Here is a 15,497-nt window from a genome sequence, read left to right as displayed (position 1 = left end):
AAAGATAAGCTTATAGTAGAAAATCACTCTAAAAATATAAATAAATATTAAAGAGGTAATTAAAGAATTTAATATTAATCTTGTATTATAACAAAAAATTTAAAAATATATATATTTTTAGATTGGATTCTCTTTAAATTTTGTATACTTAATATCAACTAATAAATTAAGATTTATGATAAATTTGAATCAAGATTAATGGATATTATAATGTTTATTGAGGTTTAAAATCTAATGTGGTGTTTATTTAGGATTTGAAAGAGGCCATCCTCTATATTCAATATTATATATGTTTTATAGGTAATAGAAATCTAAAAGCCTTAAATAAATAAGTTAAGTGAGATTAGAATCTCTTTACATTATAGTATATTCTATTGTCTATTATAATTTAATAAGGGCAATTATAGAATGCTATTAATATTAGAAGGAAAAAAGACCAATACTAAAAAGTTGAACATTAATAATACATATGGTTTCTATATAATATGGTTATATGATACCTATAGTTTTTAATATTTAGTAATTTTTACAAAAAAATTGTGTCACTTATTTATCACATTATAAAAATTAAGAAGAGCTTAATCTCCTTAAGAGGCACAATAACATGAGTACAAGGATGACATAATATTATTATATATAAGTAATACTTATGTTTATCAACAATGATGGTTTTAAGACTCAATTAATCATCTAAGATTAATAACATGCTATTGATAAGTAGAAGTATAATTAGAGTAATAAAGATTTTTAGATAAACAATAACATTTAAAATAAAGCTACAATAGATGGTCCATAAGTCTTCTAAATATGTTTATTTTAGTTCTATATGAACAATCATTAGAATTTTTAGCTAAAGTATTCTACCTAAATTAAAATTCTTAACAATTTAATAATTTGTAACAATAACAAACAAGCAAAGAAATTCCACTAAAATTGACATACAAATTGAATTCTAATACAAAAACATTTTGGTATATCCATATTATATATATATATATATATATATATATAGAATTAAATTAAGCCTATATATTTTTTAAAAAGCTATTAATACAAACACATTTTGGTATATCCATGTTATGTATATATATATATATATATATATATATATAGAACTAAATTAAGCCTATATATTAAAAAAAAACTCCTGAGATTTATAGACATAATTAAAAAAAAAAAAAAAAAAACAAAACAAAACAATATTGTGTTTGTGTTCTTAAAAACATGATAAAATAAGTCAAACAATTGTACAAAGATAATTTCACAAACTAAATATTAGAATAGCAGTAGTGATGCTTCAAAAGTTACATGAATAAACTAACATGTATAATTTGCCAATGTAACAACGTTTCAAACCAAACAATAGCTGGACTCTTTTTACACATAACAATATTAAACTATGACCATAATTAAAATTATTATTGGGTTAACATACTTTAAAGTCCCCACTGACTTGTAAAGTCTCCAATTTTTTCAATGACCTCCATAAACAGCAGGAATGACCGAATGGGGTTCCCCTAGATTCAGATTCTATATCCACGTTGTTTTTCTTTTTAGTGACAATCTTTTCTGAAAGAGTTCAAACGAAATTGACATTCATCATGACATTCAGCACGAAAGTATATCAGCCGTTGAGTGGCGATCGATGTTTGAATCGACGTTGGGGTTCATATTTCCTTAGAAGGGGGACGGAGAAATTTGAATAAATTCAGCAGAGAGGAAGGATTACGTAGCTCCAACGTGGCTATATGTTTGGCCACCAACGGATTCAACTACGAGTCTAAGGGGAGTCTCCCTCTTCTGCTTGATATTCACATGTCCATGACGGTCCAGTGTTGAATTATTGCCAACGTGTCTCACGGCGTGGGAGTAACCCAGTCGAGACGCCGCTTTCGATGCATCTCGCTTGCCCAACGAACTCACCTCATCAATTGGCAGCAGCCGCCTCGGAAATTCATGGTGCACCATTTCTCCCCGTTGCCGATGCTCCTTCCACTACCTCGGCGCGTCTCCGGATTTTCCACGCGCCGAAACGTTCCTCTCAAGGTTCAGTCGACGGCCAGCGCATGAAAATTCATCGTCACTCCACTCGCCATGGCATACATATCACGCGCGGTGCCTGCACACTCGAACACAACATAACAAACACTTCTGCAATCTGCAAGCTCACCAGCTGTGGAGTACGATTGCTTTTCACCAAGTCAAGCGAAATTTTTTCGAGAAAAGCCGAGGCAGCTGATGGACACTGCCACCAATTGGGATTGGGTCGAAGCAGAAGCATGGGCAGATTGACCATGTGGTGCTTGAGGGCCGTGCTCCTCTACGCCCTGCACATGGTTTCTGTGCTGGATTTATTACCCAACTGCTCCTATCCGGCGATTTACGGGTTCGAAGACTCTTTCACCAACGTCGGCATCAACATCTCTGCCTTTCCTGACAAGTTCCAACAGTCCGAGATGGACCCCTACGACGTCACTTTTCCCATGCACGCTGCAGATCGATACACGGACGGCAAAATATTCATCGACTTCCTTGGTGCGTCGGTCCGAACTCTCTTCTCCCAAGTCGTTCTTTTCTGGCGGAAATTTGTTTGCTGAAAGGCCCAATATCGAACCATCCAGGCTCGTGTCGCTCCAGGCCCCAGAAGGTCGGGGTTCTGCTGTCTCATCGACGCAAGGATATGTCAATCGTGTTGTTGAATCACCTCCTCGAGCGTGAAAGGATGAGAATTGGATAAATTCATGTTTAACGTGTAATGTGGGGCAGGAGCTTCATTAGGCGATTACGAATTGGCGCTGTCATGTTTGTTTAGGATAGTTCACTGATGTGGGGAGATGTGCTGGTGGTGGTGCAGCTTTGAAGGTGAGGAGGCGCCCCAACTATGCCATCTTGAGATCAACCGCCAGAGATTTCACCTATGGCTCCAACTTCGCCGCGTCCGGAGGTTCCGTGAGGCCTGTCAAGGGGTGGAACGCGGAGGACAAGTTCAGCACTCCGTTCTCCTCGGATTTGCTGCAGCAATGGTTCCAGCGGTACAAAATTCGTCTGTGGTACTACTAGTCTCCAGGGTACAACCCGGACAGGAGACTGGTGCAGGGCCTCCCGAAGCTGGCCATCGTCAACTCGTTGCTGTACACAGTGTGAGCCCGATACTAGGACTACTTCTTCAGCCTATACGACAAGAAGCTGACCGTGAGTCAGACCCGGAAGATCGTGCCTGAGGTGGTGAAGGCCATCGAGGAGCACATCGAGAAGATGCTGGCAGTGATGGAGTTCACACCTCCCGGATTCCCCACTATGCTGATGCCCCTAGCCACGGAGATCCTGATCCAGAACCAGCCTCCTCTGGGTTGCATGCCCGCCATGCTGATTGTGCACGGAGGATCTCAAGCCAAGTACGATGAGTACGGGTATTTGAGCGAGCTGAACAAGATATCGCAGGCCCACAACAACTTGCTCGGCGAAAGAGTGGAGGCGCTGTGCCAGAAGTACTCCGCCGCGAAGCTGTACTACGCAGATAGGTACGGAGTGTACAAGGACATGCTGAAGAAGCCAGCGCAACAGAGTGAGTGTATCCGCCACGAACGCGAGGCCAATGGAGTCGACTGTTGTAGTATCTCTTGAATGCTAACAGATTTTCACTCTGTAAAGTTTTCAGTGATATTTTTTTACTGCCAGTGAGGTGTAGATTTACAAGTTCCTTACATGCTCGGTTGTTTTGCATCATTGTGAGTGAAGGTTTTTACGGATGTCAAATTCTGTGATGGTGATTGTTTTTTGATGTTTAAATTTATGATGAATTGGTTTCTTATATGCATGTGTGGACTATATATGATTTTTTATTCAAATACATAACACAAAATTTAACAATTTGAAAATATTCATGTTAGTATATGTAAAATAGAATGTGATTGTAACTTTTAACCTTCAAATCTTGCCTTTGAAAACCCTGTTTTGTGCTTGATTAGAGGGGATTATTGTAGGATTTTGTTGGTCTTCCATTAATCAATGATAGATTGGGTGGCAATGCAATTGGGTAAGTTTTTCTACAAATTGGTGTGAATTGATTACAAAGAATTTTTTTGTATTATAATGTTTTGTTGTGAACTATATAGTGGATAATTCTCCAACAACTTTAGTGTGAAGGAAGAAAAAATATGGAGGATCCTTGCTGACACAGTGATGAATTTTCTTTACATTAGTATTGATTAGGATCACTACTATATAAGATTGTTCTATATAATAATCAATAAAAAAAGATATTGCTTAGGATGATACTGAAACAAGTATTCTTTTTTTAAATTATTTTTGTTGTGCTTTCCTTTCTTGTTGGAAGAAATCATTTTTAAGTAGGATAAAAGTTGAGATAAGTGTAAATTCTAACCAAATTAAAAGATAGTACTTATGAATCATATCACAATTACTTAAGCAACACTTTTTTAAATTAAAACATGTTTGAACAAGCTTTATTAGAGAAATTTTGGCCAAAAGTGAAGCAACGTATTATTTTAATTTTTTATCCTGGATTAGACAAAAAAAAAAAAGATGAAGATATTATTTCTTACATCTGGCGCTTTGAATCAGTTATAACAATGTTTGTAGGAACCTAGCTTACAAATATTATTTATAAATATTTATATATCCCAGGATTTTCTAAAGAAGAAGTTATTAAAAAAAACATTCCATGTGCATCATAAAGATTTGATAGTAGCCAAAATTATGAAAAGAAAAGTCGAGTAAATAAACAAAAAACAAGAATAGTTGTGGTACTAGAAAGATCATTACATCTTTAGTTTCATATCTATTCATCTTACAATTCTACATGCATCAAGTTCTCATGTGCATGAATAATGTACATTATTCCTTTCAACTATAAATCTTTATCTTTAATCCTTTAATACTTGAAGCCCACCTCTTCAATAAGTATTGATATATCTTTTTGGTAATAATAGATAAAAATAAAATGTACAAAAAAAAAATAGATCATCTCAATAAGAATTCCAAAATCAAATAGCTCATTAAATCAAATTGATGATAGAAAAATTGACAAGATTAGTTAAAAACTCTAATTTAAATTTATTTCTTCTATCCATTGAATCAAGAATATATGCTACTGATTTATAGTACATCCGTTGTAGTCAACCAAGGCATTTGACTCAATTTTACAATTCTATGCTCTTGCAAAAGCAACACTATCAATTATATATGTTTCCATATAAAAATCAATCTTTTCAACATTATAAATCTAAGCAATAATATTATATCTCTTGTAACTAAGGCCCTTAAGGTCAATTATAATAAAGTCCAAAATTCCATGCTTTTTATAAAAAGAGATACCTATTTGGTCAATATTTGAAAGAAAACCAATTAAAATATGAAAATTGTGATAATAATCATCTTACAAAATTTTGTTAGAAACTAGATCAAGTTATTTCTTTACAACCTCTACTTGAAAACTATGTGCAATAATCATATGATAATTTTCTAGGAGCAAGACAACCACTTAAGGTTCTAAAATCTATATTATGATTATGACAATAATAGGCAAAATAAAAATACACCCAATGGATTCCAAATAAATTTCTAATATATTCCACTTAATCCTAATGAAGGCCAAAATCAAGATCGAGCTCTACCTAATTAACTACAACATAGTCAAGGCTCTCAAAATATGAGATCTATAATTAAATCTATAAGAAAATTGAATAAAAATAATAATACTTTATCTACAATAATTAATTAATCCATTCCTTGTGAATTAAATTTTATCATATATGAAAAGAGTTGACCAAAGAAGCAAGGTTTATAAGTAGTATTTGCCCTTATCATAATGACTAGGTCTAAACCTGCAACTATACTCATCCATCAAAATGAAGAAGATGATACTTCAAAGAACTCATTTTTTTTTTCAAAATTAGAATGGATTATTCAATAGACCATCAAATCAACTTGTGATAATATAATTATATTCCTGAAATTTTATTTTTTGGTGGAAGACTTATTCTTCCAAATTCTTGATATTAAATATGAATCAAGTACCAATCTTCATAATCATATTTGAGAAGGTCTTAAAATTTCAACCTCCAAATTTCTTAAACCAAACAAATAGGTAGATAATCTTAATTCATGGTATTATGACTTATGGATTGATCTTATTAGATTGAAAGAAAATATTATATTTCCTCAATTATTAGAAATTTTTCCAAGAATTAGAAAGATACTTAAAATATAGATTTTAATTAGAAATAAAAAGAAGTCCAAAATAAGAGTGACAGCTAAAATAGATGCTTACTCAAAATAAAGTGATGTGAAAGGAATAGAAATTAAAATTACTATTATATTTAAAATTATTCCATATATTATAATAAAAGGTGGAAGTAGTTTAAATATTATGCCTTTTCAAATAATTGAAAAATTGATATCAAGTGTCATTAGTCTATTATTTTTTGTTATCAAAATGGCAAATTAAATTCCATCTATACCAGTTGGTCAAATTAAGAATTGAAAAATATTAATTGATAGAAAAGAATATATTTTGATATATCATATTATTCAAATGCATACATCAAAAGATTAGATCGGCCTTAATTGAGGGATTCAAAACCCTTAATAAATTTAAGAAGAGAAAAATGCTACATCACCTTAGGCCTTTGGAATAAAAAAACCAAGATCTTCATACAACCAATCTTAAATAAATATAATATTAATCCTATTATTACTTCATATGATGGAGTATTCTATTAGACTCAAATTAAAGTTGTTCAATTGAAGAAGAATCTAAAAAAATATAATATTTAGATTCAAACTTTTATCATTGAAAGGATGATGAAGAATTTAAAAAATAGTTGTATGACCATCCAAATTCTAATTTTGATTATTATGAAATAATTAATATTTTAAAAGATATAATTAAGATTATAAAGGTTAAAAAATTCCAAGTCTTTGGAATAAATATGGATGGAACCTTAAAAAAATACATTGAAGTCTTTAAATTAGATAATAATTTAGTTTAATTTCTTTGACTTTAAAATATCTCATTAAAAATAATTATTTAAAATATAATTATAAACTACCTTCCTATACAAATTAATTGATATAAAAACTCTTTTGAATAATCTCTAATACAAGAAAAAAAATAAAAGATCATAAATATATCATATAATGGAAAAGAAACCAAAAATATTAAAATTGGTGCTCACTTAAGTTAAATTGAGACTTCTAAATATCAAAAATTGATCAAAGAGTATTAAGTTGTATTAGGTTAATCATAAAAAGATTTAAAGAGTGTACCACTTAAAATGGCTTAATATTATATATCTTTGATTCTTGATGCCAAAAAAATTAGGCAAAAAGAATGGCATATAAATCTCCAACTCCAATTAATAGAAAATAAAAAATTTAAATAAATATTACAAGTTAGTTTTATTAAATCAATAAAAAAAATATCATTAAGCTATTATTATACCACATTTGTGTCAACTTGCAAGTCATAATTGTATCATATCATATCTTCAAATATATGAATTTTTTAATATATTTTGTACTTCTAGATCTAATCTTATTTAATATTAAAAAATTACATATTCTATTAGGATTATCATCTTTTACAAATATAGTGGCTTTAAAAAAATATTTAGTATTTCTCATGAATATAAATAAAAATAGATGAAGGTTTTGAAGAAGAATAAAGCTACTTCTTTTGAAGATAAAAATTTTGTGGCTAAAGAAATTTAAATACTTTTGAAGAGGCTGTAATTGAAAATAATTTGATTTTCTATGTATTTTGGAATATTTTTTTTTTCTCCTCTTGTAGTTAGTGTTGTAGCATGCAGCTTATATTGTAGTCACTCCTTGTGTTTTTTCTCTAATTCTTCTATAATAACTTGCGGCAATATCAAAAAGTTTGTTGTTAATCCAAGAAAGCTTAAAGCATCTTGTTTTAGAAATCTTTGTTGCTTATATATATCTTAGTTAGTTTCTACACTCTCTTTTGTACTTATTTATACTAAATTATAACCAAATCCTTTACTTATACCTATCATAATCTACCTCACTTTGAACTTATATAACTCAATATAAAATCAATGGAATAATCTGAAACCTTTTGCAAAAAATCACATATCTTATCTCTACTTGAAATTATAATTTTAAAAGTAATTGATGACTTAAAACATTTATAGTGAGAAAATCCATTAAGCTAACTTTCTAGTCTCTACTTTTTCTTCACAATTTTATACTTAATTAATCTTTAGTTTATTTCTCCTAAAAAATATATTATAATATCATAAAATATTTCATCTATTTTTTTGACTTGATAAAAATAAATATACTCTAAGTTTCATTACCATAGAGACTAAGTTCTAATCCCTCAAAGTTGTAGCACTTTGTTTCTCCATAACTTGATTAGTTTTTGTCGTCGAATATTATGAAAATATGGATAGACTTGTTTTAAATATTATCTTGGAAGTTTATTCTAATTAAAGACTCTAATTAATTACAATAAATTCCAAATTGAGACCTAAAACCTACCTTCTTTATTAGCCAAAATAATAGATATAATAGCAATGTCCTTTGTGCCTCTCCTCACTTCCTTAAATCACATTAATACTTCAAAAATATTACTAAGATTTTACTAAGATCTCATCAAGATTTCTCCAAGATGTCTCTCAGTTGTCTCTAAGATGACTCCCATTTATCTCCAAGATAACTTCTAGTTGTCTCCATGTTGATAAGCCATTACATATAGTCTATCCTATCCTTGTCCTAATCCTTATTACTAAACCTTCTTAGTTGTCAATCTAATAGTTGGTCTTCTACTAATGCAAATAAATATATAAACTAAAACAACATCATATTAATATCAATCTAATTGTATACTTAAAGTAGACAAAATGCATATGAATTCCTATTGTTTAATAATTTAGTGGTCTACATCACAATAATGGTATTCTTTTTGGAATATCTCTTTGTTTCTCTTCAAGTTGTTAGTCAATACTTGTATGGATTCTAACTCAATGTTGTCTTTGTATGGCAGTTGTTGTCAATGCTTTCCATATTGGTGTTTGTGATTAATAATTATTATTTTTGTGACTAATAATTGTCATTCTTATTGATTTTAGATTTCCATCTTCAATAATCTCTATTATGATTCTTTCAAGTCATTAATTTAAGTGAACTCAATATTTTTCTATTATGATTAATACTTATGTTCTTCTTGCAATCTTAACTACAAGTGTGTGATCTCCCTTTTTATGGGATGGAGGTACTCTTTAAGTCTAATTAGTGTTATTTTAGCACTATTTCTTTGTTTTCTTGTGTTGTTATTTCAACCCTCTTTTGGTCTTATTGTCTTTGGTTATATGCTTGTATCTAGTCAATCTATAGTTAATCAATATTTATAGGTAAATTTTTAATCATAATTCAACAAAAAAAAAAAGTTTTGATGACATTTTTATCTTCTTAAAGTGTTAGTTATATGTTCCTATTCCTTCACACCTAAGATAGCCTATGTAAGTTTTTCTAAAGAATTAAATGTTGTAATGAAAAAAAAGAGTAGATTTCAAGCAAGATTAGATAACACTTTTTAATATTTTATAATAATTTTAACTATCTATGAAACTTGAAAACCTTACAACTACATATTTTTGGTCACAAGAAAAATATTTTGCTTGATTACTACCTCTAGTATGGATTTAGTACCTTTGTTGTTTGCAAGCATAGGTGTTTATCTACTTTGAATAAGTGTCTCAAAAACCAATACTATTCTAATGTTTTGTATCTTAATATTTTGTATTCGAATATGCCATTCATAATCTATTTAACAAGATTTCCTTCCTTGTTGCTCGACAATTGTCTTCCTTCTATTCATGCTCATCTTCAATGTCCTCTACTTTTTATGAGAATTTTTGAGTAATTGAAGTTTAATATTGAGTGAATATTTTATATAGATGAACTTCTATTTTAGATAAATATTTTTACTAATGGATGAACTTTTGTATTAGAAGAATATTTTAGGATGAATAATTCTAACATATATGATATGAAATTATTTTATTGATTGAATTACATTGAATGAATTTAGGATGATTATATAAATGGATTCCAAGTGCAAATGCAATTAATTAAACAATTCAAGCATGATGAATTATTATATGTTTTTTTAATAAAATACCAATTACAAGGAATCTATTTTAGCTCCCAGGTAGTAAAAAAGAGGTAGAAGAATTTATGTATCTATCTTTGAAATCCTTATATCATTGTATTGATCAAATATATTATAATATTCTTATTTTAATTTTTTTCACATAAATAATTAAAAGGTAATATTTAAATATTACTAATATCTTTCTACACATAAGTCTACAAAAAAAAACTCTATCTATTCTTATAATATGTATGTGAATTTTACAATTCTAAGACAAAAATATTTTTTTAACTATTTCTTATTTTAAAATAAGAAATAAATAATATATATTGATAAATTTAATTTATGATCTTTTAATTATAATAAAAATATAAATATAAGTATAAATTTTAATTTTCAATAAAACTATTTAAAACATATATATGTTAACCTCATTGCATGGTAATACAGAAAGAAGGAAATGTGAACAACTTTTCTGTCCTGAGCAGTTGGTTGCAACGTAGTCACAATATGACAATTGTTTCCACAGAACAAAATCTAGTCTGTAGAGGTCGAAGGGTACATCCTATGAGCATGGCAGCCCTTTTCGAAGACGGATCCTCATAGAATCTTGATACTTCATTAACGATCTAAATGCAACTTGCGCATCTGTGAACAATATACACGATCTACGAGAAAATTCTTGTCGTTAGTCATTAACGATTACCAAGTCCTTAATCCGCTATCAAATTAAACCATGCATAATTCGAGCTTCGAGACTTTCTGGCAAGGTACAACTGATGTATAGCTTTGAGTCTGGCATTGTTGAAGATCAGGCTACTACAGCATCCAAACATTTTTACAAAAGCAGCTCTACCAGCTCTACCAGCTCTACCAGCAGAATTATGCGATGCGCTTCTTCTTTGCACCAAACCTCCATCTATTAGATTCAAGGATTTCCTTGAAGTAAAGTTGAACTTTCTTCAAAGAAGTTTGCTGGTTCTTCCGAAAGTCCCAGGCTACCGCCATCAAAGGCCGACCACTAGCGTTGTATTCCTCCATCTCCATGAGTGCAGTTGTCACTGTTTGCAGAACCTCCATCCCCAAATTCTGGTTCAGCTCCTTCAGGAATTTATCATTCTTATTAATGATTCGCTGAACAGTTCGAAAGCCGCCGCAAATCGTTTTCAACTTCCCCTCAGTCCATTCAAAACAATGCAATTTACCATGCTTAGGCTTTCAACTCGAGCATAAAAATACTCATCCAGAACTTGCAAAATCACCTTCCAGTTGTCCCCTCCAACGCCCACCGTCGTAAATGGGTGACACTTCGGATCCTTCAACCGTTGTTCCCATTCAGATATCATTTTTGACGCTGCCTCTTCACAACTGTCAGGATGGTATTTCCTCTTGCAAGCAGCTATCCATGGTGCTTTTTTGATTGATCCCGCGTACTTGATGCCAACAATAGTCTCGTCTCCATACGTTTTCAACAACTGATGTAGGGTTAGAGATACGAAAGGCTGGTACGTCATTCACCCCAAAAGAGAAGTCTTATTCTAAACTAAGAGAAACTCACGTCTACGGCGACTTTATTTGCCTCCTCGAGTCCATTCGCTGTTCGCTCAATCGTGGACAGCGCATTGACCATGACTTGATTCATCTCCAGCTCAGCTTCAAGCTCGGCAAGCTTGTCCTTGTCCGATTCTTCCGATTTTTCCATTTCAAGCAATCCCTTGACTTGATGCTTCTCCAGCTCAAGCAGTTGCTTCTGCATCGGCTCCATTATCTTCCTCTGAACGGCAAGCTCCAGCTCCATGCTCTCGCCCTACATGAGCCACAGCTAAAAAGTTTACGCCTCGTTCTCATGTGTGTCTATTTGGCACAGTGAGCTGGCTAGGCACTTAACAATGGAAACTTAATCGGAACTAGGATAGCAAACCTCGTATATTTGGATTAGCTCTTTCTGTTCCACCGTTTGCTTGCACCGCATTGCTGCATGCAATTCCGCCTGCTAGCTGGCCTCCTTTGCCAGTCTTTGTGCCTGTCGAATGAATCTTCATGATTTAAAGCCCAGCTTGCAGAGCCAAAGTTCACTGATAATCCTATCCTGACTGTGAAGTCCATTCAACTTCGGTTAGATGTTTTCAATCCTCTAACCGCTGTTACCATCAAAACGTTAAGAACAGATTCGATTTTACATTTTCCATTTCCTTCTCGAATTGAAGTTGCACAGCTTCTTTGCTGCGCCTCAGTTTCGTCTCGGTATCTCTTAGCTCCACGCAGCGGCTCTCAAGCGTCCGCAACTTGTTTGTGAGCGCCACTTGGCGTGGCATGACTATCTCATTGTGGGTGCTTCCTTTTTATGCGCTTTTAAGATCATTTCCTCCAGATCTGCAGTAAATCTCAGGACGATCATTCCATTCTTGAAGAAAGTTGCAGACTAATCTGAGACAGAACACAAATTGATTGCCAACTACCTCGTATGTGCGGTACTTCCATGTTCCTTATCTCCTTCGCGGCCTTCAAACGCAACGCTTCGACGTCAGCTACCATATTCTGCAGCGTCACGAACTGGGTGTGCGAAGCTGCCACCATATCGTTCATTTTGTTGACGATCTTCACCAAATCCTCGACAATCTGCTTGTTGAATCTCTCATTTTCTTGTACCATATCTTTGACAGTCTTCACGTCGCAGTAATTCTTGATCTGCTTCGCCAAGCGACCCGAATTGGATTCCAAATCCTGCGCAAGGACCGCGCACATCCCCCCCAGCGATCAGCAATCGGACCTGGTGGTTCTTACACGCAGCACAAGCAAATAAGCTCCTCAGTATAGAGCATACTTGTCTCATATTTTCGGCTGCGGGAGAAGGGGCAGGATGTGAAAATTTCTGTCCGCTAGAGCCCATCGCGCCGGGTCACAATCGGACATGACCATGAACTCCTTTTCGTGCGCCGGCAATCCATGATCCGGTGAGCCTGTCCCGTCAGAGAGGCGCTTGAATGATGCCCTGCGGCTCGCCGGCGCTGCTCATGACGCGATGCATCGCTCAGTGCTAACAAGCCCCACAATCTCTCATCCACTCACGAGGTAGTAAATGCTCTTGAATGAAATGTTTTATAAGTCCCTTTCTTGTGAAAGTTATTGTCACAGTATTAAAATCTGTAATATCAAATAACACTTTTATAAAATGTCTTTGAAATATTAAATCAACCCCACCAGTCTAAATCAATCCACCCATCATAACCAACATTGTACCCCCTTCCCCGGTTCCCCGTTTCTAGCCCTCATCCCCATTCTTGATCCCATCTCCCGTCCCATGTTCTTATTCACACAACCTCAGTCTTTTCTTCTTGTTCCCAACGTGTGCCCCCGTCCTTTATCCCAATCCCCCAAATGGCGGACGGTGGCTTTGTTGAACTTGTTTTTTCTGTGGGAGCATATATTGTGCTCTCTCTCTTTTTCTCTGTCTCCAAGTGTGTTGAATTCCTCCTTCTTCTCTTCATGTTGTCATTATTTTTGATGCTCTCTCCAATAAGTCTCTTCTATTGAGCCGGTAAAGGATGTCATTTGTAAAATAAATATAATACTAGGATTAAAGACCAATTTCTAGATCTTACTATTACTTTCTACAAAAACAACACAATTATAAAGAAGTGATGGGAGCTAATTAGTATACTCAATTATAGCAATTGTTCCAACTATGTTTCATTAGTAGAGATTTGGACATCATTTAATATTTTATAATATAATTTTTAACCTATATTATCATATTTTAACAAAAATTGACTTCTACCAAAAATCATGTTTTTTTCTTTTCCATGATGGTTTGATTTTAATGTGTTTTTAACATTATAATCATCTTTGATATGTTATGTGGATTTCTTTGAGAGGATAAACTTGACATGTTAAACAATGGGGCCATGATTTCTTCTACTTATGTGTCATTACATGGATAATTTGAAAGCTAATGTAACAATGGATGTTAATTATTTATATATAACCTATTGTTTCTCAAATAACAAATGTGGGAGCATTTTTTTGGAGTCACGTTTTGCTTTGTACACATTGCCATATTTTTTTATTTACAAAGTTATGTTAAATTATTTAATATGTTAATGTCAAATTTAACATACATTGTTTTATTTTAAATTCAATCTTGTTACTTATGCATGTTTAAAATAAAAGTGTTATATACATTGATTGAAACATAAAATAATCATACAAATTTATAAATATTATAGACAATTACTATAGACTCTTCATAACAATTGGAAGAATCATGAAGGACCAATACTAGAATATGTCAATGGTTTAAAATTTTAATTACAATCATAATTGTATTATTCAAATAAGGTTCTAAACCATGCAATGATACCCTTACAAAGTACTAAAATTAAGTAGTTGGATAAACATGATATAACATTGTATGTACATTATAAAAACTTTGTTTAATATTCCAAAATTTGTAAAGAAAAGTCCAAAATTACTTCTTATTTACAAATATCCCTATGGAACAAATTACTTAAACTTTTTTTATCACAATTTATAATCATGTCTTTAATTAAATAAATTTCAAAATCTTTCAATTGAATTACCATTTCAAAAATAGATCTACGGGGAGTATACAATCTAGTATGTAATAAAGAAAGAGATGAATAGAAGACTGCATTTCGAACTAGATATGGGCATTTTAAATACAACGTCATGCCTTTTGAACTTAAAAATGTAATGATGTTTTTCAAGAGTTTTTAGATAATTTTGTTGTCTATTATCTGGACGACATCTTGATATATTCTAAGAACACAGATGAACATGAACTTCATGTTTGTCGTGTGTTACAAAAATTAAGAGATGAGGGACTCTATACTAAGCTAGAAAAGTGTGTATTCCACACTACTCAAGTCAACTTCTTAGGATATATCATTTCAAATGATGAACTTATGATGGATCCTAAAAAAATTCAAACAATTATGAATTGGAAGATTCCAAAAATTGTAAGATATGTCCAATGCTTTTTGGGCTTTGTATTAAGGACATGAATCTTGAAGAAAGAGAATCCTCAATACACTCTTCTATCACTGAAGAAAACTAGAAAGTCACTCAAAAGGTGATATAATATTAACTAGAATGGTTATTGCCAAAAACAAAAAAGCCTAGAAAGTCTTGAAACAAGACTAAGATTAGAAAGGCGTTGACAAGAGTGAAGAAGGCTTCACTCTTGCCTCTATATATACTATTTAACTAAGAGTTACGTGGCGATATCCTATACGACCTCCAACATGCGTTGATTTTGCTAGCCATATGTCTTATCTTGTAAGGCAAGTTATCTATGTATGCACCACGTAGTAGGCTTGTTCTACAAGCTACT

At 32.3% G+C, this 15,497-nt stretch overlaps 3 protein-coding genes across 5 annotated transcripts; 2 read left to right on the top strand and 1 right to left on the bottom strand.

Annotated features, from left to right (window-relative positions):
* The first annotated feature begins 1,790 nt into the window (after window positions 1-1,790).
* Window positions 1,791-3,811, top strand: LOC112274074 (GDSL esterase/lipase At5g14450-like). The gene is made up of 2 exons (XM_090245885.1): window positions 1,791-2,535; window positions 2,855-3,811. Exons 1-2 carry the CDS (start codon window positions 1,896-1,898, stop codon window positions 3,058-3,060), a joined length of 846 nt encoding a protein of 281 aa, XP_090102011.1. The 5' UTR covers window positions 1,791-1,895; the 3' UTR covers window positions 3,061-3,811.
* Window positions 3,256-3,624, top strand: LOC149986773 (GDSL esterase/lipase At4g01130-like). Its single transcript, XM_090245886.1, has one exon. It carries the CDS (start codon window positions 3,256-3,258, stop codon window positions 3,622-3,624), a length of 369 nt encoding a protein of 122 aa, XP_090102012.1.
* Window positions 3,812-10,591: 6,780 nt separating the features above from the next.
* LOC112274103 (uncharacterized) lies at window positions 10,592-13,049 on the bottom strand. 3 transcript variants are annotated; one of them, XM_073529935.2, is made up of 3 exons: window positions 12,604-13,049; window positions 12,066-12,517; window positions 10,592-11,951 (listed from the first exon to the last, which is right to left on the bottom strand). In XM_073529935.2, the coding sequence occupies exons 2-3, from the start codon at window positions 12,114-12,116 to the stop codon at window positions 11,688-11,690; spliced, it is 315 nt and encodes a 104-aa protein (XP_073386036.1). In that variant the 5' UTR covers window positions 12,117-12,517; window positions 12,604-13,049; the 3' UTR covers window positions 10,592-11,687. The 3 variants fall into 2 exon arrangements, 1 of the variants encoding a protein (XP_073386036.1); XR_012216367.2 differs by having other exon boundaries at window positions 12,066-13,049.
* Between the last annotated feature and the right edge of the window lie 2,448 nt (window positions 13,050-15,497).

This window comes from Physcomitrium patens, chromosome 21, assembly GCF_059467195.1.
Source record: "Physcomitrium patens ecotype Gransden chromosome 21, ASM5946719v1, whole genome shotgun sequence".
Lineage (NCBI taxonomy): Eukaryota > Viridiplantae > Streptophyta > Bryopsida > Funariales > Funariaceae > Physcomitrium > Physcomitrium patens.
The sequence above is the reverse complement of the archived record's forward strand: the minus strand, read 5'-3'. Positions and strand labels throughout refer to the sequence as shown.